Consider the following 24,847-nt stretch of genomic DNA (forward strand, 5'->3'; position numbering starts at 1 on the left):
GAAACCAAAAAAGAAAATTTGGAGAAGTCAATAGTGTCAAAATTGCAAAGAAATGCAGAGAGAAAGATGAAGTCTAGAAAGCATCCTTTGGATTTGAATAAAGTAATAAGAGGTCATTTTATTAAGTGGAAATATATTCAAAGAATATGCCCCCAAGAAATCCGCTAGGAGAGCTACAAAGATGAAGTGCTTTGCCTCATCTACATTAAGAGGTTGGAGCCTGCAGCCCAGAATTAACGGGATCAGGGTGTTTCTGTCTGCTTCTCAGCTGCCTGGCAAGCTGTGCCTTAAGAAGCTCTTCCTAGTTCCTGGTGTCTGCCTACCAGTCTCTCTTGCCCACTGGAGAGGAGGGGAGGTACAGGGTGGGAGGGAATCTGGGCTCAAAAGGCTTCAAATATTTCTTATTAAATAACCTGCAACATTAGGAAATGAGCATCAGACCTGACCGATTAATATCTCACAATAGATGCTATTCACTTACATGTTACTATCCCTCACAATAACTTGGGCATGATTTAGGGAAGCAAATTTCTGGGTAGGAATATAGTTATCTTGGAGAATGATACCTGCAGCATCCAGACTTTAATCAGAGATTAAGTTATTGTGAAGAAGTCGTCAAGCAAAAGGACATGTGATGAGGATCTAAGCACTTTTCTTACAGAAAAGAAAAACAATTATGAATGGATGAGGCTTTTGTTGAAAATTGTGCATATTTTTTAGTGCTTACAATGCACTAATGGGGAATGCATCACAGTAACTATATATTCTAGGGTTAAGATTCTAAGCAAAGCTTCCTGAGCAAGCTGATGACACAATATACTTTGAGGTACAATAGGAGTATATGCAATAATATGGAAAAAATAGATGTAATTACAGTATGTACAGATATAAATTTATGAATCCAGGTTATAGGAATCCAAAAGAATGAGAAACAAATCAAGAAACTAACAGCATACATATCATGTGAAGTTCCCATTCCTCTTTCCTGCCTTTTTTCCTCTCTTCAAAATAAAAGAATAAGTTGACTTCAGTAAAAGCCATGGCTGACATTGAAGGCAACCAATGTAAGAAAAATCAACTAGTAGTAAGTATTTCAACTGGTATTTCCCCCTCTGTTCTTTGATTCTGTCATGCCCGTTCACTCTAGCACTGAGACTCAATCCTCCCTTTTTTCAAATAGCAAGTTATTTGTATGTCAAACAAAGAAAAGGTAAGATTTATCTCCCAAAGACTGAACAATTATATTTACTATACAGCAGTGTAGTTTACTTAACATATTTAACATATTGATTTGACAGAGTTTTGTCAAAAAGCCCCATGCATCGGGCTCTGTGCTGACGGCATGGAGCCTGCTTGTGATTCTGTCTTCCTCTCCCTCTCTCTGCCTCTCTCCCTGCTCTCTCTCTCTCTGTCTCTCTCTGAAATAAATAAACTTAAAAAAAAAGTAATATAAATATGTTATATAATAATATAAAAAGCCAATCTAAAAATATATTATATATACAAAAGTAGAGAAAGGAAAAGGAATAATTAATCTACCACTGTAAGACAACAGCCACTTTCAGAATATTTGTGAATTTACATCTATATCATTTTATGTACATATTACATAATTGTAAGTACGATTGTTAATCAGCCTTGAATCCATTTTTCACTCAGCATTTTCTGTGCTGGTACTATTCTTCATCTTGTTTTACAGATATACGGTAGTCCCCCCCGCCCACCATCCTTGTGGGAAACATTGCAAGACCATGAATGCCTGAAACCATATTGAACCCCATATATATCACCTTTTTTCCCATGCATACATACATAAAGTTTAATTTATAAATTAGGCACAGGAAGAGATTAACAACAACAATGATAAAATAAAACAGTTATAATATACTGTAAAAAAACATACGTGAATGTGGTCTCTCTCTCTGAAAATATCTTATTGTAGAAGCATATTGTGAAGGTATTTCAGGTTCAGTTCCAGACTGCTGCAATAGAGCAAATATTGCAATAAAGCGAGTCAAATGAACTTTTTGGTTTCCCAGTGCATATAGAAGTTATGTTTATACTATACTTTAGTCTACTAAGTGTGCAATAGCATTATGCCTAAAAACATGTAAACACCAAAATGAAAAAAGTACTTTATTGCTAGAAAATGCTAACCATCATCTGAGCTTTCGCTAAGTTGTAATCACTAACCACAGATCACCATGACAAAATAACAATAATGACAAGGTTTGAAACTTTCAAGATAATTACCAAAACATGACAGACAAAATTGTGAACAAATGCTGTTGGAAAAACAGCGCTGACAGACTTGCTTGAATCAGGGTTGCCACAAACCTTCAGTTTGTTAAAAAGTCAGTATCTGAAAAGCGCAATAAACCAAAGCATAATAAAATGAGATATGCCTGTATACTACTCACTGTTCTTCTTGTGATGATGTGAGACAATAAAACGTCCATGTGATGAGATGAAGTGAGGTGAATGACTCAGGCGTGTGAGGAAGCGTCATAAAGAAGATCATCTGCTTCTGGCAGTGGTTGACTGGAAGTAACTAAAACTGTGGAAAGCAAAACCATGGATAAGGGAGGGACTGTTATACCATAATTTGTTTAATCTTTCCCCCTTTTTAGAATGCTTGTAATTCCTTGTATCATAAATACCTTTATGATAAACATCTTGTGTGGATTTTCTCCATATTTAGAATTATATCCTCCCTAGAATGGATTCCCTGAAAGAAACGAACAATATGACCATTTTTAATGGCCATTGACACACTACATGATACACTGATGGTCCTTGACCTAGATGATGTTTATGTCCCCTCCCCCTCTCTCACCCGTTAGTGCACAGCACCCCTCCCTGCCCTTCTAAGATATTAGTGTCTTGGTGAAACAGGCACAACAGAAGTATAATGCCGACTCTGGGATGATTCATCCTCTCTATGATTCTGATTTCAAAAAATATGGGCTAATTTCTGTATCCCTTCAATGTTATGACAATTCATGAGGACTGTAGGTCTGATAAAAGTTTGATAAGGCATTTTTTATCCAATATTTTATACATCTATAATTAAGAAATTTTAACAGATTGTATTACTAATTGAGCAGTGTAACCAAGGACCAGTGAGGCTCACATTTCTGCAGCGGTTCAGAAAATATTCACTTAGCAAACACATTAGTTCAACATTTCCAAAACTTTAGCCATTTACATGCCACCTTCACAATTGTTACCTTGTTTACTCATTTCCTTAAAATCAGTAGTGAACAGTTTACTTTCATTTTACTTAACATCTTCCTGAGCAATAATATCTATGAAGTCATAAATTTTATGAGCTAGTTATATTTTTAATTCACATTAAAATAAGCATCTAACTCAAATTTTCAAAGACACATGCTACCTAAAATCATAGTTTGTACACCATACTTTGAGAAAATTGTATTAACATATAACTGATGTTAAAGCTATGATCATCTCTTTCCTTTCTTTAGACATAGAAGAATAATAGCCCCAGACAATATTCTTATTTTTAAATTTGTCTATCTCACAGAACTCTATAAGCAGAGCAAATCATAACATCCTGCAAAAAGATGTCACTGTCAATAACAAGAAACAAAGACTTCTCCATATAGAGAGGCAACAAATAAAAATAACAAAAATATAGAATGAATTTACACCAAAGGTTTGAATGCACATTCCTATTAAAGTTCTTCAAACCATAGATGCTTAACATTTCAGGAAAACAGGGGAGGCTGGGTGGTTCAGTCTGTTAAGCGGCCTACTTCGGCTCAGGTCATGATCTCGCGGTTCATGAGTTCGAGTCTCGCATCAGGCTCTGTGATGTCAGTTCAGAGCCTACTTTAGATCGTCTGTCCCCCTCTCTGTACCTCCCCCATGTGTGCACACACATGCTCTCTCACTCTCTCTCTCTCAAAAATAAATAAACATTAAAAAAAATTCAGGAAAGCATTTCCAAAGAGCATTTTATGCTAAAAAGCCATCATCATCTGAAATAGATTAAGGGACAGTAACAGTAGTATGTGTATTGTGTTCAGGGAAAGGGGTTACTGAAATTCTTTTGCAATGGGAGGAACCATGGAGTTTCAGAAGTATTTTGAAATGAATACATTTATTCTTAAGGAAAATTCTGGGTTCTAAACTCAAACTTAGATCACATAGGACCTAAGGGGAGACTGTTACAGCTTAGTATGTCAAATGTGCTCATTACAAGTATTATTTTATGTGAGATTTTATAACATTCATCATGATTTACATATGGCTTTAAAATATATATATATAAATATATGTAAACTTTAAAAATACACATAGATATTATATATACACATATATGTATATATATTTTATATTATATGTGTGTATATATAAATTTGTGTATATATAAAAATGTGTATATATAAATATATAAATATAAATGTATATATATGCATATATACATTATATATTATATTATATATTACATAATATATAATATAATATTATTATATTATATATTACATAATATTATATTATATATATATACATATATATACATATATATGTATATATACATATATATACATAATATATAATATAATATATATATTATTATAATAATGTAATATTATATATTACATAATATATAATATAATATTATATTATATATTACATAATATATAATATAATATTAATATAATATATAATATTATATAAAATGTATATATTATATAATATATATATATGTATATATGTGTATATATTTTAAAGTTTAAAGTAATTACTGGCTCCTTATTTGACAGGAATCTGTTCACAGCCCCTTCCCTTGCCAAGTTTACAGACAAAACTCACTAGTATTTATACCTGGCACTCTTTGTTTTTCCAGATCATGGTACCTTGCATTCTCAGCAAATAGACCCCAACTACAAAACATATTCTTCTCTAGCCTGACCACAACTCACATCCCAGGTGAGCCCTGGACGGAGAAACCTGTCACCTCCTGCTCTAACATGCCAACAATACATTCTGTCCTGCTTGATGTTCTACTCTTTGTGCAAGTCTTTGCCACCTGCATCACCGGTCACCCTAATATCACTCATGCCCATGGAGCATACTATAAAATTCTGGTGTCTTGTTGGAAAAGAACTTGGAGAATTGATTCAGCTCAGATTCAAAAGATATTTAAAGTGGAGAGTAAATTATTGCCAGCATAATTTTAAGTATTTTATTTCTTTTGAGGTTGTAGGTTGACAGAGTTCAGAAGGAGGAGGTGGAAAAAGAGAAGTAAATTATTTTAGTCAGTTGGTATAAAGGCTTGACTTAGCATTTGTTCAGGTCTGGTATGTCTCTTAGGTGGTAAGTTAATCTATACACACCCCTATCCAAAACTGTGCTCAATGTACAGACTTGTAATCTGCTGAGTTGTAATCTGCCGACGCACCATCTAGACAGGAGTGCATGGCTCTGTGGTGTGATCACACTAATGCACCATGTCGTTCAATTGTATTTGAGGTCACGGAGGAAAGAGGAAAAACAAAAGAATGTGGAGACTATGCTGAAGCATCATGTATAGGCTTGAACAGCAACAGTGATTATGTGTAAGGAATTTAAAATGTTCTTAACGAGGAGGTATCAGCCAACCAAAAGCAGATATTGTTTCTCATAAGAGTACTAGCTACACTTACTAAAAAGAAAAGAAAAGGCAGAGGGAGATAGCAAATATTAGAGATGTCAGTATGTTGTGACATAAATACCCTCCTTTCTGACCCTGCCTCTGTACTCTCACCCACCTGGAAGTCCCAAACTATTCTTTTTTTTTTTTTTTTTTTAATGTTTATTTATTTATTTGAGAGAGAGAGAGAGCACACCTGCACATGAGTGTGAAAGTGGGGGAAGGGAAGAGACAGAGGAAGATAGAATCCCAAACAGGCTCCACACCGTCAGCACAGAGACCAGTTTGCAGCCTGAACCCACAAACCTGTGAGATCATAACCTGAGCCCAAGTCAGATGCTTAACCACCTGAGCCACACAGGTGCCCCAGTCCCAAACTATTCTAAAGGTCGTAATTTGTGGCTTTCCGAAGTAGTTTATAGCCCTAATTTCAAATAATAAAATTTGTTAATGAAAGGACTCTTTTGAATAAAATACAAAGGAATTTAATTTTTTAAAAATTATTTTTTAATATTTATTTATTTTTGAGAGAGAGAGAGAGAGAGAATGGGGTAGGGTCAGAGAGAGAGACAGAGGATCCGAAGCGGGGCTTAAACCCATGGACCATAAGATCATGACCTGAGCCAAGATCAAGAGTTGACCGCTTAACTGACTGATTCACTCAAGTGCCCCAGAATTTAATTTTTCTAGATGCTTTCTGTCTACATAATGCTTCACCACACCCAGAATTCCTGTCAGTTGTTCCCATAAGAAAAGAGTAATTCTCCACTCTTATCTGTTTTCCTGGCAAAATCACTGAGGCCATCCTACAAGTGATGGTTTCTGTTATGACTAATGTACTCCAGGCAAAAGTCCTAGGGTCAATTTTTCACATAAGTAATCCCACTTCTTTAATGCTTTAATCAAACATCTCCATTCAGTGACAAAGCCAGATGTTTAGTAGCAAGCTGCCTGACATATGGACTTTGTTATTAAAACCTGCTAAAACAAAACAAAACAAAACAAAACAAAACAAAACAAAACAGGTTCCTTTTCTCCTTTCTCTTGTAATCTAAATTTACTGTTCCCTCCCCTTCCCAACCCGTATCCCCTTTGTGTAGCGCTTTTAGAATTGCAAATATTCTTAGAGCTCTCAAGTTATTTAAATGCAGACAATACCAGGAAGTAGAAACAAGGTCAGAGTCTAAAATAATACCTCCTTATATATTATGCCATCTTTTGTACCCACATCTACTGTGTTTTGTCATTTAAAAGCTTATACTCACCTTTGTCTCGAAGATAAACACTTTTAAGGCCAGCAAATCTCTGAAAAAGGTTAATTTTAGCACAATTTCCCTGAAATACACTGTTTGTCATAAAGAGCCTTGGTTTCAGGAAGTAGAAATTTGAAGGAAAACAAAGTCTGTCACTGCCTCAGAATCTGATTGTGTAATTCACCTCTGGGACTTTCAGCAGTTTTGCACCAGAAGCCACACCCCTTTAGGAATTGCTTTGGTGAAAGGTATTCTGGGAGTTGTATTACTACAGGGAAGTTACTTCTTTTAAACAACGTGCAAGGAAACCTCTTATGTGGACCAAGTCAAAATAGAGAGTCAGTCCTCTGAAAGCCAAGGAAAGAGAATGTCACTAAGAAATAACATGACGTTTTTCATCTATTATAAACAGACAAACTCATGTTAGGGCTCCGTATTTCAAGGCGGGAGTAGTCAACAGTACTAAACGATGCAGAGAAATGATGAAAGATAAGGTTAGAAAAGCGTCCACTGACTTGGCAAATAGGTCAAAGATAGCTTTATAATTTTTTGAAATTGATTTTAAAAATTAACGAAGAAACACAAATGAAATGTAAAAATAAAATATTAAAGGAGAGGGAAGGTTTCTGGGTTTTGTTTTCTTTTTTACTAAAAATTACACCAGTGAGGAGTACTAGATGACACAGTTTAGATTCAACAAGGGCAAGATGAAGTTACCTGGTTTGGAGGTTATGTGACCAGTAGAAATAATGCACCCCCCCCAAAAACTGGCCCTTCTTTTCCTGCTTACATAGTCTATAACTCTCATATTGGGTTATTAGGATCAGGATTACTGGGGACTTTCATAATCCACAGGGATCCTCTAACAAAAAAACCTATATTATTGTTCTATTGTTGCATAAAAAATTACCACAAATTTAGCAGTTTAAAAGAACACCCATTAAATTATCTGTTCTATAGACCAAATGTAAAATATTTGTAAATGAAGATGCATTTTAAATGTATATAAATGGTGGGGTGCCTGGGCTTAGTTGATTGAGTGTCTGACTCTTGATTTTGGCTCAGATCACAATCCCAGGGTCATGGGATGGAGCCCTGTGTCAGGCTCTTTGTGGAGCCTGCTTAAGATTCTCTCTCTCTCTCTCTCTCTCTCTCTCTCTCTCTCTCTCCCTCTGCCCCTCTCCCGGGCTCACACACTCACTCTCTTTCTTGAAATGAAATGAAATGAAATGAAATGAAATGAAATGAAATGAAATGAAATGAAATAAACAAATGTCTAGGGGCACCTGGGTCAGTTAAGTGCCTGACTTCGGCTCAGGTCATGATCTCACAGTCTGTGGGTTTAAGCCCCATGTTGGGCTCTGTGCTGACAGCTCGGAGCCTGGAGTCTGCTTTGGATTCTGTGTCTCCTCTCTCTGCCCCTCCCCTGCTTGTAGTCTGTCTCTCTCTCTCTCTCTCAAAAATAAATAAACATTAAAAAAAAAACAGTAAACATTAAAAACTGTCTATAAATGGTATCATACTTAGAACATGGATGTTATATAAGACTTAAGAATTGAGGGGGAAAAATAATAAAGGTCCTATGATATACAGAAACAAAAAACCCAGCACCCATTTATTATTTCTATGTTTCTGTCAGTCAGAAGTCTGGGCACATTATCATTGAGAATGCTGCAGATCTAATCTGATGCTTGGGGTCTCCTTCAACGCTCAGATTGTTGGTAGAATTCTAGTTGTAGGACTGAGGTCCCATTTTCTTGCTAGCTGTTGGCTGGGGACCACTCTGACCTCCTAGATACCACCTGTAGTTCCTTGCCATGTGGTCTCCATAGGCAGCTCCTGGCTTGGATATTTGTTTCCAGGCCAACAGGGGTATGTGTCTCTGTGCTCCTTAAAAGTGATCCATCCCTTTTAAGGATTCATGTGATTAGGTCCAGCCCAGCTAGATAACTTTCCTTTGGATTAACTTGAAGACAACTGATTAGAAACCTAGTCATAGGGGTGACAGCCCATCATATTCACAGGTTCTGCCCACACTCAAGGGGAGGAGGTTATATAAATTGTGTACGCCAGTGAGTGGGAATCTTGGGCGCCATCTTAGAATTCTGCTTTACCACAGAACTACCCACAACTGCCTCCAGGGAGGGGCAGAGCAGATGGCCCTAACCAGGCCCACTCCTCCCCTTCCTCCACCCTCAGCTGCCCTGCCTTTGTGGGCTCTAATTTTTACCTCACCATCTGACCACTCTCTTGGGAGCCTGAATTCTATTGCAGTCCTCCACCTTATGAGAAATATTGAGGCATTAGAGCATTGAATCTGTCTCTCGGGAGACTTCTCTTACTTGGCCCTTCTTTAAAAAGCTGGGGGGTTTTTTTGGTGTGTAACCACAATGCATGCAAATGAGACAAAATCCAAACAGTATGAAAAACTGCACAATAAAAAATATCTCCCCATGTGGACCTTCTGCCTCCTCTCTCCCAATTTCTTTTTCTCAGGTTAATCAGTATTATCAGTTCTATTTCTCGGATTTCTTTGCAGAAAGTTCATGCATTTACAGACAGGGTTTGTTTTTTTTTTCCCACAAACGGCAACATTTTTGTTTAGCACTTGGTTTTTCCATTAGTAATGTGTCTGGCAGATCTCTCCACATAAATCTAAGTGGCTCATTTTAATTGTAGTCACTTGACTCCAACAATAGGGAGGAGGAAGAGAAGTCCACGCTAGCTTTCCTTTGTTCCAGTCCCAAGTCTTTGGGTTTCTCCTTGTCTTCCATTCAGAGAATAATGAAAAAAGAGTTGAGTGAGGTATCTCAGGTAATTTGGAGTATTTTCAAAGGTTGGTAGAAAGCATCAGCCGTGAGGTGGGGCACTCCCGAACTGAGTTACAACTGAGTTACCCCAAATCTGAGCATCTGAGTTTGGGAGTGGAGAGTTAGATGAGTGTGTATCCAAGGGGTTTAGAGTGCACCGGACAGAAGGTGGGTATCATATAACCCAATTCCCAGCAAGCAACACAAACGAGCAACACTTTCTTTTTTCTATAAGGGGTGATCGTATTACCATAAATTAGCTTCCTCTAGTTTTAAATGAAATGCAATAGGCTCAGGTACATCTGCTTAATTAGGGGGTAGTGAAAGTATCTAAAACCTATTTTTAATATTCTATTCATGGAAAAATAGATTGTGGGCATTTTATGTTATTTTCACATTAAATGATTCATCAGTGATAATTCAAACAGTAAATCCCTCTTTTTTAAATATCAATAACATACCTGCCTACTGTTTTCTTCCGTTTTGCCTTGATAAACAATTCCAGCCGGACTTTTGGGGTATCCATTTTTCTGAAGGGTTTCTCTCTCTCTCTCTCTTTTTTTTTTTTTTTTTGTTTATGTATTCTTGAGAGAGAGACAGAGCATGAGCAGGGGAGGGGCAGTGAGGGAGGGAGACACAGAATGTGAAGCAGGCTCCAGGCTCCAAGCTGTCAGCACAGAGCCCAACGCGGGGCTTGAACCCACAAACTGTGAGATCATGACCTAAGCCGAAGTCAGGCACCCAACTGACTGAGCCACCCAGGCGCCCCTGAATGGTTCCTCTTAATCTCTTCCTCAACTGGTAGCCTAGGAATACTTAAAGGGAACAGAAAAACGAAATAATATTCAGCATCATAAATTTTAGCAGTTGTTGCATTTTCTTTACTAGTGTTATTAATAACATCTATTACACTAGTCCTTTGCAGCTTACACAGAATTTTCAAATCTTGCTTAACTTTAAAGAGTGAATATCAGAAACTCTGATAAAATATTTTACTGTGTATGTTTATTGGTATAGTCAGATTGCATATCTTACCGTCCACATGGTCTAATGTTCTTCACCTGAAAGAAGATACTCTGGCTATCTCCACTTCAGAGAAGAAATAATAAATGTTGATGATTAACGAACAAAATTGCAGCCTTACAGGAATCTGCCACATTTGTAGTTGTACTTTTCCTTCCCTGTGTTTATGGTTCCTTATTATACGTAAGTAACTCGGAGACGTCAAAACTTAACCCCTCTCACAGAACTTTTATCAGATGGGGAAGCTCCAAGTATCAGCGTCATTTTATTGCCAGTGAAACTGACCTGCGAAGGAACAACTCTCCTGCAAGCCCAGGACAGAATCCAGAGGAGCGTCTTCCATCTGACACCTACCCGAGTTGGTGGGTAGATTCCCAAACTCTGAAGTAAGTGGGCCAGTCTGACCTCCTCAGTCACTGCAAGCTTGGTCTTCCCTCCTTTCTTCTCAGTCTTTTACTCCTTATATAGAGTCTCACTCCTACCCCGCTCTAGACACCTGTTGTCTTCAGGTTCTCTCCACTTTTTTCCCTTCCAAACCTTTTTCCCTGAGGCAGGAAAAAAACTATTATCTTATTCATCCAAGGCTATAAAGGACTCGTGGGAGGTTAAGTGTTTTTCCTTGCATCATGTACCAGCTTTTAGTCGTGGAACCCCAGAGCCTGGATGTTGAGTGAGGGATCCCTTTTGGTGGATCCCTGGGTGGGAGAGGAAGCTCCTGGACTGGTCTCGTGTAAGGTCAGGGCATCACAGGTAGCCGCAGGTTGATTATGGGCTCTGTGGCAGGTTCAAATCCTGTCTGTGCTCTTGCTCAACGTGACACTTAACCACTGGCAGGGGCGCAGTTTATCCGTCTGTAAGGGGGTCCTAGTCTCCCGACTGTGAGGATTAAATGAGATAATACAAGCCGTTCACCTGTCTTGTTTAGTAAATTAGTTCAACTCTCCTCCTATCCCTACCCCGTCCGAGGCCAACTCTTGGAGAGAGTGGCCCTTTAATGGGGAAGTGATTCTTTTCCCTTTTCAAAATCTAGCTCACTTAGCCACATCCTCTTTGGAGGGGCCAACGCGTTTCGGGAGGTGCGGTCCGCACCAGTGGACGGAGCCTCAAACCGGTCCTGGGAACTCCGAAAAGGGGTGAGGGGGCTGGCCTTCTGGTCTGGATGTAGCGTCAGCAGCCGCAGTCGTCCGGCGGAGACAGGAGGAGGCGGGCGCGGGCGGGGCCAAGGCTGGGAACCGGCTCCTGCTGTCGAGACTCCGTAAAGGCTTCGGGGAGGTGGGTAGCGGGCGCACTTCGCGCGGAGCGGGAGCAGAGGAGGCGCGCGCGGGAGGATCCGGGGCCGTCCGCGTGTGCGCCCCTCCTCCCCCCGGCTCGGCCCCGCCTCCTCCCTCCCCGAGCAGCTGCGGCGCGGCGGGTTGGCGCCCTCTCCCAGTGTGGTTACGGGCAGTGGGCGGTGGGAGGTGACCGTCCCCCAACTCGAACCTCCGCGGGGTGGCCTCCGTTAGTCTTCGGCGGAGCCGGGAAAGCGAAGCCGCTCTGGGAAGGTTTCCGACCCTCGGGCCCCAAGGTACTTGGCGGGCTGTAGCCTGGGGGTGAGGTGGGGACTGTTTCTGGTCTGTTTATCGCCCCAAGAGGGAGGCTTTATCAAGGAGTCTTTCGGGGTGCCCTGTCGAAAGTCACACCCGCTGCTCCCAGCTCAGCGTACGGGCACGCTCAATTAATTATATACGGCATGGTCCCAGCTTTATGACACAGGGATGTTTGTAAATGCGAGGAGGAATACTGAAAATGAAATACTGGAGATGGGATTTTTTTTTTTAAATACACTTTTCTGTGCTTTGCAAGGTCCCCTCCCCCCCATCAGAAAACAAAAAAGAATTTATCAAGTGTAGCTCAGAAAGAAATTATGCGTGAACCCCTCCCCTCTCGTTGGCGGAGACCTTTCTGCGGGGTCCCGGGCTCCCCGGGGCTCTGAGTTCTCTGCTGAGGGTTCTTCGGGACCTGCCTTACTTGCTTCAGTGGTTCATTAGGAAAACAGAGTAATCGGCTGGTTTCTGGGACTTTCCCTAGCTTTCAGGTTGAAAGGAGGAATTTCCCCAATCCTCCGGAAGCCAGAACCGACGCTGTACCTCGTAGCGGCTGTCCACAGCCACCAAATTTGGAGGTGAAGTCTGCAAATTTGATTGGGTACAGATTAGTGAGGCTGAGTGGGAGAAAGAAGACAAGGTCTCTGGAAAGAAAGTGTTTTTCCTTAAGGTTTTTCTCTTGCTCTTTTTGCTATTCACAACTCCTTTGCCAAACCTATTACTTTAGTAGAAATTGATTCTGCTGAACACTGTTGTTCACAGATGTCTTCAAAGCCACACTGCAGGGGTGATGACCCGTGAGGGAGGTTTGGCGGCAGGATTACTGTGCCTTTTGCTGTGCTTCAAGTTTCTCTTCCCTCTTTATTAATAAGCTCAGTGTTGGGTGTTGGTCAGGGAGAAAGCCTTTGATCAAAGGCTACTTGCAACAAGGCAGAGACATACTTTGTCTTGAGATTATTAATAATCCTATTGAGTTGAGGAGGGATGAAAGTAAAAATTTTAGAAGGATACCTTCCTTAACACATTGCCCAGAACAAACTCCATTATTTCAGTAAATCTTACTCTAAAAAACAAACTCTTAAAGCATGAGAATCCTCTTGGCATGCATGACCACCCAGGGGCACCAAACTTTCTGTTAAACTGTTTGGACACCTGGCTCCTCCTTTAAGCAAAAATATCTGTGTATCTTTTTGTTCTTAACAGTTGAGGTCCAAACAGCCTTTTGCAAGGTTGAGGGTCATATGTCTCTTTACTGGCTTTGCCCAGCTTTTGGAGGGGTAGTTGGTGTGGTGTGGTGGGGTGTGTGTGTGTGTGAAAGAGAGAGAGAGAGAGAGAGAAAGAGAGAGAGAGAGAGAAGGTAGAGGGGGTGGGAGTGTGAGCAGGGATGGAGAGCATGTTTTTTGCACATAACACCTCTCCACATATCTGCCCTATTTCCTCTGAGAGGAGCAGAAGCCAACCTCAGTCTAACCTTTCTCTTGCCCGCTCTGAGTCCCCGTAAGTGTGTACTTCCTGGTGCCTAGGAAAGGAGAGGTTTACTTTTCTTCTGACAATGGAGCACCCATGCCTTCTGTATTATGCTTTCTGTGATAAAGTTCTTGATGGCAGGGCTCATTTTCATTTCTATTTATTCATTTATTGTAGTTCATTTGTGAATACAGATATTACTGTGTTTCAGACATCATCACAGTGTTTTACAAACTTTTTTTTTTAAGTAAGTTCTACACCCAACTTGGGGCTTGAACTCATGACCCTGAGATCAGGAATCAATACTCTACCAACTGAACTAGCCAGGCAAACTCTTTTTTTTTTTTTTTTACAACTTTTTGATGTCAGATATCACAATTTACCACTGAATACTTAGGTAATCTCCACATCCATTTAATTCCACAAAAATTTGATGGTTTGTAAATTTGTAAAGAAAATATTTGTTAAATGTTTGGTTAGATATTAAGTGCACATGGTATACAATTTCAAAGGCACAGAGTGTGCAATGAAGTCTTTTTTCCATCCCCAACCCATTTTCCTCTCCAAAGGTAACCACTGTTATACTATATAAGCTCATTGTTCTTCTGTCTTTGATAATTTATCTCAAGCAGATTTCAATGGCTAGCAGTGTAACTGGCATGTGAAGGGCATAAACAGTAAGTAGTAACCCTATTAACTGTCAGGGTTTGTAGTCAGTCACTTCTTACCTTCATTAGATAGGTGAATGCATGTCAGCCCAGGTGATGTTAGAATTCAAGAACAAATGACTTAAAGAAGGTTTGATTTCTTGCTCATATTCTGTGTCCTTTTGGGCTCTATCTTTGGCCTTTGCCTCTGGAATGGAGGCTGAGCTGCTTTTGGGGACTGCTGATGTGGCAGAGGCAAAGAAGACTGGTGGAACCCCACAGTGCCTTTTAAAGCTTCTGCTTGGAAGTAAGCTTCTATGTTACTTCCATTCGTGTTTCATTACATGGCTGTCAGTGGAGTGGGAAGTCTCATCTTTCTAAAGGAGCAGAACCAGTAGGGATTGGCCTGATACGGAGGAGCAACAAGTATTTGACATTAGACAGTCTATCTCAGTGTTTGTTGAAGGGTCACAATTGTGATCCCTGAGAATTGATCTACACCAAGACACTTGTAGCCACTGATTTGATAAACCAGAACGCCAATATTTTTTCCCTTGCAGTGAATAATAGATCTACCCTGAGTACTAGGAATAAGAGCTTGTATGAGGCAAACTTTTCTTGGTGGCAAATTTGCTCAAAAGAATGAATTCTAAGTTCACAGGTTATATAAAGAACACAAAACAGGGGCACCTGGGTGGCTCAGTCAGTTGAACATCTGACTCTTGATTTCAGCTCAGGTCATGATCTCAGGGTCATGGGATCAAGCCCTGCATCAGGCTCCACACTGAGAGTGGAGCCTGCCTAAGATTTTCGCTCTCTCTGCCCCTCTCTCCAACTTGTTCATGCATACTCTCTAAAATAAACACACACACACACACACACACACACACACACACACACACACACACCAAAGTTTGGGTGTAATTTGGGTGTTACCAAAAGATTATATCAATGGTTTTGAATCCAGTTCTCCTTTTGGAACTGTTATTGTCCAAAGTCCGAGAATGAACTAGAATGAGGGCAATGTATCCTAGACAAGACTGAGATCATGGACAGATTCTTGCTTTTCCTTTTATCTTTTTTTCTTGTTAACAGCTAATTGCATCATCTAATGATTTGTTATAATTATTCTTTTTAATGCTGTCTGCTTCTTGAATAATGAGAATTTATTATCATAATTAAAGTATCTTCAAATCACAGTGTAGGATCTGTTAACCAATTCTGCCCATTGTTGGTTAATTGTCGCTACACTGGTTTCATAGTAATTTTTACTATCTTTGACCCATGATTTTGAGGGTTCAGGTCACTTTTTCTGCTTATAGCTAGGCATCTCTTGTCTACTTGGGTAATAAAATATGATGTAATAATGTCCAAAAACAATCTATTACAAAAAGTAAATTTAAAATTAAAGAGGGGTGCCTGGGTGGCTCAGTTGGTTAGGTGACTGACTTTGGCTCAGGTCATGATCTCACAGTTTGTGAGTTTGAGCCTCACATCAGGCTCTATGCTGACAGCTCGGAGCCTGGAGCCTGCTTTGGATTCTGTGTCTCCCCCTCTCTCTGCCCCTCCCCTGCTCATGCTCTGTGTCTCTCTCTTTCAATAATAAATAAGTGTTAAAAAAAATAAAAAAAATAATAAAATAAAGATATATTTCCAAATCAATAAAAAAGAAATTTTGTTTAGCTATATCGTTTGTTGAAAAATGGAATAAATTGAGAGTTTTGATTTGTAGCATCATAACTTTGCAAAATAGGAGGAAAGATTGTATTTTAAAAGTAAATAGCAGCAGCAAGCATAGAAAGAAAAGGAAAGCATTTTTTTTAAATCAGCATAATTCTGATACCAACATTTAATATAGATGGCAAACAAAACTACACACCAACTTCACTCAAGCTTATTGATTCCCAAACTCTAAACAGTTTTTAAGGAATGCAGGAAGTGCTCAGGATCACTCTCTCGGTATTTTTTTTTAATTTTGAGAGAGAGAGAGCATGCGAGCGAGTGCTGGGGAGGGGCAGAGAGAGAGGGAGACACAGAATCCAAAGCAGGCTCCAGGCTCTAAGCTGTCAGCACAGAGCCCGACACGGGGCTTGAACTCACAGACCACAAGATCATGACCTGAACTGAATTCGGATGCTTAACTGACTGAGCCACCCAGGCACCCCTCTATTGGTATAATTTATTGCCACACTAGTTTAAAGGAATTCTGTGTAGCTGTTCAAATGTAAAATATATTTACATGTGTGGATATAGAAACAAATCACCCATTTGTATTATTAATTTAAGAATGCAAGGTTTAGAACTAGATACAGTATGTTCCTGTTTGTGTAAGAAAATGTTTTCTCTTATGTGTAGAAACATAGGTGTTTGTGTCTGAGCATACACATAGTTAAGCTGCTTGTGTAAAGAACATTTCTGTAAGGATAAAAGCAACTTTTACAGTGGTTGGCTCTAGAAAAGGAAACAAAGGACTAAGGTGGAGGGAAGATACTCTCTTTAAAATATTCTTTTTTACTGTGTCAATTTTTTAATCATGTGCATGCAATCCTTTTAAAATAAATTAGCTTTAAAATGGCAGTTCTGTGTGAGAATAATCTCTCAAAGATTTTGGCAATTAGTTCTCCTATTCTGTTATGCTACTTTATTGTACTGATTATTAAAGGCAAATGTAGGTGGAGGGCACTGTGGGGCCAAGAGCTCTCGAGGGACACCCTTAACTCTTAATGGCAGTTATATTGTGGTTAATGTCAGTTTGTCCAGTCATTAGGAACCATTTACAGAAATAAATAATTCCAGGAGGAGTACAGACTATGATATTTAGAACTAACTTGTGGAGATTTTTTTAAAGTATGTAATGTCTAATTTTAAAATTATAAAATAAAATAAACTTTTAAAGGGTTCACTGTTTTTTTAATGTTTATTTATTTTTGAGAGAGAGAGAGAGAGAGAGAGAGAGAGAAAGCATGAGCGGGGGAGGGGCAGAGAGAGAGGGAGACACAGAATCTGAAGCTGACTCCAGGCTCTGAGCTATCAGCACAGAGCCTGACACGAGGCTTGAACTCACAAATTGTGAGATCAAGACCTGAGCCAAAGTCAGAGGCTTAAGTCACTGAGCCACCCAGGTGCCCCTGAGTATAGTTGACCTACAACATTACATTAGTTTCAGGTGTACAACATGGTGATTCAGCTTCTCTGTACTTAATGTTTACCACATAGCTACCATCTGTCACAATACTATTACAGTATCATTGACTATATTCTCTATGCTGTGCCTTTTATCCCTGTGACTTACTCATTTTGTAACTGGAAGCCTATATCTCCCTCTCTCCTTCATTCATTTTGCCCATCCCCCTACTTTCTTTCCTCTGGAAACCATCAGTTTGTTCTCTGTATTTGCAGGTCTTATTCTACTTTTTGTTTGTTCATTCATTGGTTTTTAGATTCACATATGAGTAATCATATGGCATTTGTCTTTCTCAGTCTGACTTATTTAATTTAGTATAATACCTTTTGGGTTCATTCTAGTTGTCACAGATGGCATGATCTCATCCATTTTTATGGCTGCGTAATATTCTTCTGTGTGTGTGTGTGTGTGTGTGTGTGTGTGTGTGTGTGTGTGTATACCACATCTTCTTTACCCATTAATCTATTGATGGATACTTAGATTGCTTCCATATCTTTGCTAAGCATTTATTATATTTAACCCTTTTCCTACTAGAAATCTAAGTGACGATGTTAAGGGATAAATGTTGGAATTATTTGTTCATAACTTTTAAATTTCTTTAATCAGGTTTTACAATTCATAATACATCTAATTATAATTTTGTTAATAAACTGTAGGTTTTCTTTATGTGTATATTCTCCGAAGGCATTTAAAGCAAAGGGATTATTTATTCCCGATTTTAATGTACAGCTGTCATATTTTCTCTGTGCCCAAGTCATTCTATTTAAATGAGAAAGGAACTGAAGTTTCTTTTTGCTCCTGCCAAATCACTTTATTATCAGCAGGCATTCCTTGTTATTGTCTAGACTGTATGTATGGTCTTGTTGTCAAACTAGAAATGAAAAATAGAGATAGAAAAAGTAATACACCAGATCTCATGGGGCTTGGTGAAAATTTTCACATTTGTGCTAGATAATTGAAAGTATTCTATGTATTCATCTTTTTTTTTTTTTGGTTTATTTATTTATTTTGAGAGAGAGAGAGAGAGAGAGAGAGATAGTGCACAGAAGGGGCAGAGAGAGAGGAAGAGAGAGAGAGAATCCCAAGCAGTTTCTGAACCATCAGTGTGGAGCCTGATGTGGGCTCAAACTCACGTGCCTTGAGATAGAGACCTGAGCCAAAGTCAGACGCTTAACTGACTAAGCCACCCAGGTGCCCCTGTATTGTCTTCTTAATTTAAAGTCTAAATAAATGACCTATCAGAAGATTTTCATCAAAATATTAGAATTAAAGATATCAATGCCTGAAGTATAGGAGTGAACTAACATGCTGTTTTGATTGTTGCAGGCAGGTCAGATTCTGAGACACATCATGTCCAATTTTGAAGATGCTGACACGGAAGAGACAATAACTTGTCTCCAGATAACTGTTTACCATCCTGTCCAGCTGCAAAGTGGAATGTTCCAATCCATAAGGTTTTATAACCGAGAAAAACTTCCCTCCAGTGAAGTGGTGAAATTTGGCCGAAATTCCAATATCTGTCATTATACCTTTCAGGACAAACAAGTTTCCCGAGTTCAGTTTTCTCTGCAGCTGTTTAAAAAGTTTGATAGTTCAGTTCTCTCTTTTGAAATAAAAAATATGAGTAAGAAGACCAGTCTGCTTGTGGACAACAAGGAGCTGTGCTACTTAAATAAAATAGACCTGCCTGACAAGTGCATGGTCAGATTTGGTGACTATCAACTCCTGATAGAGAAGGAAGATGGAGAGTCATTAGAATTTTTTGAGACTCAATTTATTTTGTCTCCAACATCACTCTTGCAAGAAAACAACTGGCCACTACAGAAGCCCATACCTGAGGATGGCTGTTACTCATCCTATTCTACCCAAAACACTTTTCCTACAGAAATGGATGAAAATGAATTGTGAACACAGAGGGCTAAGAGGAGAATCGTGAAGGATGAAGAAATCTGTAGACATTTTATAGATATTTCACAGTTTATTAGTATATTACTGTTATCTGTTATTAAATTTGGGATCTCTTATCATTTTGAAGTCTGTAAATTATATTAGTCATTGATTTAGTCGTCTGTTGCATTCCTAGATGTATGAAGAATTCTTAAGTGTATTTAAGTGTACCTCTGTGAACATTAATGTACAAAAAGCATCCTTGGTGATGAAGGAATAGTGTTCTCAAAATAGTTATATTATTTTCTTTTTATGCTTGATTTTAGCCCTATGTTTTGCAAGGAAACACCTCTTAGTTTGGTCATATTATTTCACAAGCGGCTCTTTATTTTCAATGTCAAGGCCATGGTTGAGTTGCTCCTGGTGGTGTAGCCTGTTGGTACTTGCAGTGCTAGAGTACTGCAACACAGCATGATGTGTTTTGGAGCACTGTCTATGCGTCATTGTGGTTTTATTATAGGAAGCCTTATTTGAGCAATAATACCTTTTCTATGATTTCCTTTTTGTAGAATTGTGGTGTTTATTTCCAAAAGTAGTTCTCCATATCTATATTCATATCTAAAACCAATATTTTAGACATTTTAATAAACCATTGCTATGTTTAGAATTTTTTTGTTTTCTTACCAAATATTACATTGATTTTTATGTACTACACACTTTAAAAAAAATTTTTTTTAACATTTATTCATTATTGAGAGAGAGAGACTGAGCATGAGCCGGGGAGGGCCAGAGAGAGAGGGAGACACAGAATCTGAAGCAGGCTCCAGGCTCTGAGCTGTCAGCACAGAGCCCGAAGTGGGGCTCGAACTCACAAACCGCGAGATCATGACCTGACCCGAAGTAGGACGCTCAACCGACTGAGCCACACAGGCGTCTCTACTACACACTTTTAAATTGCATGAATTCAAAATTTTAACAGCATCCATGCACATAATAAAGTTGAAGTTTAGGGGCACCTAACCGATTCCTTGGTTAAGCATCTGATCTTAATTTCAAGGTCAAGATTATCACGGTCACGAGGTTGAGCCCCGTGTCGGGCTCTGCACTGAGTGTGGAGTCTGTTTAAAATTCTCTCACCCTCTGCCCCTCCTCCATTCTTTCTCTCTCTCTCTCCAAAAAACAAGGTCTAAGTTTAATTCTAAACATTTTTTTGAAATGTTTGAAATTTTTTTGAAATTCTTTCTGAAGACAGAACTGTTCTTAGACTGCTTGCTGTAAGGGAGGAGTGCTGTAGGCCTCAGGCAGAGGAGGCTGTGGCTGGGGATTAAGTCACCACCATCTGCACCTCAGTGCCTATTGGCTCCAATTCTCATCTTCCTCACTTCACATGGTGGCACACGGCCACTAGTAGTTCCTGTGACACCACATTCTTTGGTTTCCTGTATTCTTGTGTTTGCTTCTGATGGCTGTTTTTCTACCCCTGTTCTCTAAATATCAATAGTTGGGCTTCTCTGCCTATATGCTTCCCCAGGGTGATCTTACCTAGTGTAATGACTTCAAATACCATTTACCTACTAATGACTCCTAAACTTGTACCTTGACCTCTTCTTCTCTGAGCTGCAGACATATATCCCATCACCTTCTTGAGACCTTCATTCAGATTTCTCATAAACATCTCAAATTTAATTTCCCAAAACAGAACTCTTAATTTCCTCCACCTTCCTAAATCTGTTCCTGCCACTGCATTCATTAAGTTAGAAACCAAAAAACTATTGACAAGCATAGTTGCAGCTCTTAGGTTGGCTGTCACACTTCCATAGATTTAGCCAGCAGGGAGACAATGAGCTCAAATAGACTTAGTCTATTACTTACACAGATAGCAAAAGGAAGATCAGCATGGAGTCAGTGTCCCACATCCCTGGTCCCTACGGATGTCCGTGGGACACTGGACCCCAGAGGCTAAATGACACATAAATGGAGGGTAGCTCTGTTGTTGAAAAAGCCGTCTCTAATGAACTCCAGCCAAACAGTTTTATTAGCCTACATCTGTAGTGAATGGGGGTGGGGTGAAAATCCCATGCTTCACTAGAACCAAGGAGTTGGGTGAGAAATTGCCTCATCGCGGCCTTCTGCAAGACAGGGAAGCAGATGATAAATGGCTTTGTCACAGCTCCTCTAAGACTGCCTATCTTGCCATGTTCCAGGAAGGATCATAGGGCTTTGTCAAGACAGGCTGGACTGGGGTTGAGTGTTGCTAGGTAGATATGCAGTGAGCAAGGTCACCAGGTCACTGTGCTGGAAGCATTATCCTACAGTTATCTTGGATCCCACTCCTTTTTGGCCCCCATATCTAACCCATTAGAAAATCTTGTTAATTCTTCCTCTAAAGTTTATCAGCTCTGCATTGGTATCATCATTATCAACCCAAGTCACACCATGTCCCATTGCAAGTATCACTCTTGCCCTCTTATAACCCATTCTCTATACAGCAGCTAGAGGAATTTTTCAAAAATGCAACTCTGATCACTCTACACTCTAGCTTAGAAAAAGTCAGTGGCTTTATACATCAAATAAAATGAATTCTTAACCATAGTCTATAAGGCCTTACATGATCTGGCCCTAAATACCCCTCAGATATCATCTCATATTACTCTACCTCACAATGCTTCAGTCCCAGTGGTCTTTTCATTCTCAGAACATACCAAACATTCTCCTTCACCTCAGGAACTTTATATTTGCTGTTCCTCTTGCTTATAACCTGTGTCACCAGGCTTTTTACATGGGCTGGTTCCTGCTCAGCAATTAGGTCTCAGCTCAAATGTCCTCTCCTCAGAGAAGGCTCGCTTGACCTACCAAAAGTAATCCGCTCGTCTCCAGCTATCCTGCATCCTCTCCTCTTGTATGTTTCCTAATTGTGATCTGTGGTTTTCTTGTTTAGATGTTTACTTGTTACTGTCTTGTCTCTCTCATCAGAATGTAGGCAAAAGAGCTTGGACATTTTATGTCTTTTTACCACGATATCCCTAATACCCTATCAGACACAGATTCTCTAATATCTGCTGAATAAATAAATGCTATTTCTAGTGTTTTTTATAAATATATAAAACAAGAAAATTTATATCCTCTTCTTAGCAGTTAAAACAAACATTTTAAAATTTAGTTCCACCCTGCTTTCCTAATTCACTCCTTTTTGTCTTCCCAGCAGATTTAGTAAAATAATTATGCCCTAGGAGTCGGAATTATTGCATTTTTATAGAGTAAAACTAGTAATAATCAAATAATTTATTATTTTTAAATGTAAAAATGTGTTTATTCACAATCCTTGAGAAGTTACCATTCCTTCAAAAAATTTTTTATGAACAAAATGCCAAGAAAAATTACAATAGTAGCTTATGCCAAACCAAAAATATACATCTGATGTATACAAACTTTAAAAAGCGTAACACAGGCAATGTGAATATAGATTACTTTTAAAATATTTCCAGTGACAAAGCTACAACTTAAATTATGTTCAGACAATCATAAATAACAGCATTACCTAATATATTTACATATTTAAAGTATCATATTTATTTCTATGAGATTAAAAAAGATGAAACTATAGATGTCATTGCCTAGCAGTTCAAATATTGAAAGGGCCACATGATTTTGTTTTAAGTACAGCAAGAACTTTAAGTTACTATTTATATCTGGACCTTCCTATATTTTTGAGAACATGCACTGTCATTGCTGCAAGGAAAAAAAAAAAAAAACACACCAAGGAAAAATCAGACAACAGTCTGCTTACTAAAATCATACTCAGTCCTCAGCAAAATTAAGACAAGCAATTAGGGAGTGCTTATATCCTTGGCCTTTCAAGTTGATACATAAACTTTGGGGAAAAGAAGAGCTCAATGCATAAAACAAAATGCATTTTTATATGCTGATATGCTTAGTTCCATCCCATTAAAGCACCTTGTATTACAAGGCAAAGGAAAGCTTAATAAAATCAATGGATCCTTTCACACCAGAAAGGATTTTACTTTGAAATACCCGTATTGCCTTTTTAGGTTTTCCCTTCTTAATAAATCATGCACAGAGAATATGTCCTGTGTAAAATCTTTCTAAGACCATTCATTGGAAATATAGAATTTTTAAAAAATGACACTTAGAAATTTAATATATCAATTAACTTAAAGTCAATATTCATTTATACTGGCAGCATGTAAAAGGAAGAGAAAAACCTAAATATATATTTTTTCTTCAATATTATTTTTGATTACCAGCTTCAAGTGTCCAAACTCTGAGAGTTTATTGTAACATATTATCCTTTGTTCAGACTGAATCAACATTATTATACTAGGATATGCAGTAAGTGTAGAAAGAAACGGATACTTCAGCATTTCCTTAGGGTCATCTACTCAATTGTGCTTACTATTAGATAATAAAATTTAAGTAAGTCATAGGAGTAAATAATGCTGGAAATGGGAACACTATTATATATCTGATCTGGCAGTCCCTCCTCATGCTCCCTTCACATCTGCTGAGAATTAACACAAAATGCCCTAATATTTTCACAGAGACCTACTGAAATAGGTTTGAGAAGCATTCAAAGTAAAATTAATGAAACTATTTTTAAAAGTGAAAATCTACAAATAGTAAACAGGAATGCTATAAAGATGAGTTAAAATAAATCTAATAACATGACAGAACCATTAAATTGTTTTTGAAAAGCAGAAGGCAGATGATGAAATTGCACTTAATTCTGAAGCAACTCAGATATAGCCTATCATTCTATTCCTTTCTAATAAGCATTTACAACATGGTTTATCTCCCTCTTACAAAACGGCTCAGCACAACCATCTATACATTCTAGTTGGTTTTTAAAATTTGGTCACAACTGATAAACCGGGTCACACGATTTTACCCTATCGTTTCTGTTGATCTGCATCAGATTGCTTTATGCCAGAATCAGACAGTTCTAATACAGGATTTACAAATCCAGAATACTCAGAATTGCCATTGCCGTCCATTTCGGCACTAACAAAATCATTCTCCCACTCCAGCCCATTGGAATCCTCAGAGGCTGATGTAGGGTTACTTCCAGTCTTCTTGCTGCTGTACTTAAGTGCTGCTCGGAGAATGTCTTCCTCTGTTTTGGAACGCTCTCTCATCGGAAGCATGCGATTCATTCCTATTATTTGGAGAGTTGTTACAAATCTCAGTGAAAATTTAAGAAGCTGTGTCAAAAGACTTACCAGTTAGTAATACAGTTTTTATTTAACAATCAGACTTGGTTTGTTAATTAACTTCAAGAGTCAGTCCTATGGAGGCCTTGTTAAGGAAAGGTTT

General features: G+C 38.7%; 3 protein-coding genes across 16 annotated transcripts in view; 1 reads left to right on the forward strand and 2 right to left on the reverse strand.

Moving 5' to 3' along the window:
• The window catches only part of ALPK1 (alpha kinase 1), a 134,262-nt gene extending 123,354 nt beyond the window's left edge, over positions 1 to 10,908 (reverse strand). The window contains exons 1-3 of one of the 9 annotated variants that reach the window (XM_053217053.1): positions 10,761 to 10,908; positions 2,661 to 2,728; positions 2,421 to 2,557 (exon numbers count right to left, since the gene is read on the reverse strand). The gene's annotated coding sequence lies outside the window, so the exon portion shown is untranslated. Of the gene's footprint in view, positions 1 to 2,420; positions 2,558 to 2,660; positions 2,729 to 6,927; positions 7,233 to 10,760 lie in introns of those variants that run through there. The other 8 variants (XM_053217052.1, XM_053217060.1, XM_053217058.1 and 5 more) reach the window with 8 other exon arrangements.
• A 97-nt stretch (positions 10,909 to 11,005) lies between these two features.
• On the forward strand, positions 11,006 to 23,272 carry TIFA (TRAF interacting protein with forkhead associated domain). 5 transcript variants are annotated; one of them, XM_027062749.2, is made up of 2 exons: positions 11,006 to 11,134; positions 18,956 to 23,272. In XM_027062749.2, exon 2 carries the CDS (start codon positions 18,980 to 18,982, stop codon positions 19,535 to 19,537), a length of 558 nt encoding a protein of 185 aa, XP_026918550.1. In that variant the 5' UTR covers positions 11,006 to 11,134; positions 18,956 to 18,979; the 3' UTR covers positions 19,538 to 23,272. The 5 variants fall into 5 exon arrangements, with proteins under 5 accessions (XP_026918550.1, XP_053073038.1, XP_026918543.1 ...); XM_053217063.1 differs by lacking the exon at positions 11,006 to 11,134 and adding an exon at positions 11,609 to 11,881; XM_027062742.2 differs by lacking the exon at positions 11,006 to 11,134 and adding an exon at positions 11,892 to 12,020.
• The window catches only part of AP1AR (adaptor related protein complex 1 associated regulatory protein), a 39,327-nt gene continuing 37,263 nt past the window's right edge, over positions 22,784 to 24,847 (reverse strand). For both annotated transcript variants that reach the window (XM_027062673.2, XM_027062669.2), the window contains one exon: positions 22,784 to 24,689. In XM_027062673.2, coding sequence (XP_026918474.1) covers positions 24,424 to 24,689 — 266 coding nt within the window. In that variant the 3' untranslated portion in view covers positions 22,784 to 24,423. The remainder of the gene's footprint in view (positions 24,690 to 24,847) is intronic.

Source organism: Acinonyx jubatus, chromosome B1 (assembly GCF_027475565.1).
Source record: "Acinonyx jubatus isolate Ajub_Pintada_27869175 chromosome B1, VMU_Ajub_asm_v1.0, whole genome shotgun sequence".
Taxonomy (NCBI): Eukaryota; Metazoa; Chordata; class Mammalia; order Carnivora; family Felidae; genus Acinonyx; species Acinonyx jubatus.

Bases quoted from the DNA above. Each gene is read 5' to 3' on its own strand.
- TIFA (XM_027062749.2), top strand. From the start codon at position 18,980: ATGTCCAATTTTGAAGATGCTGACACGGAAGAGACAATAACTTGTCTC.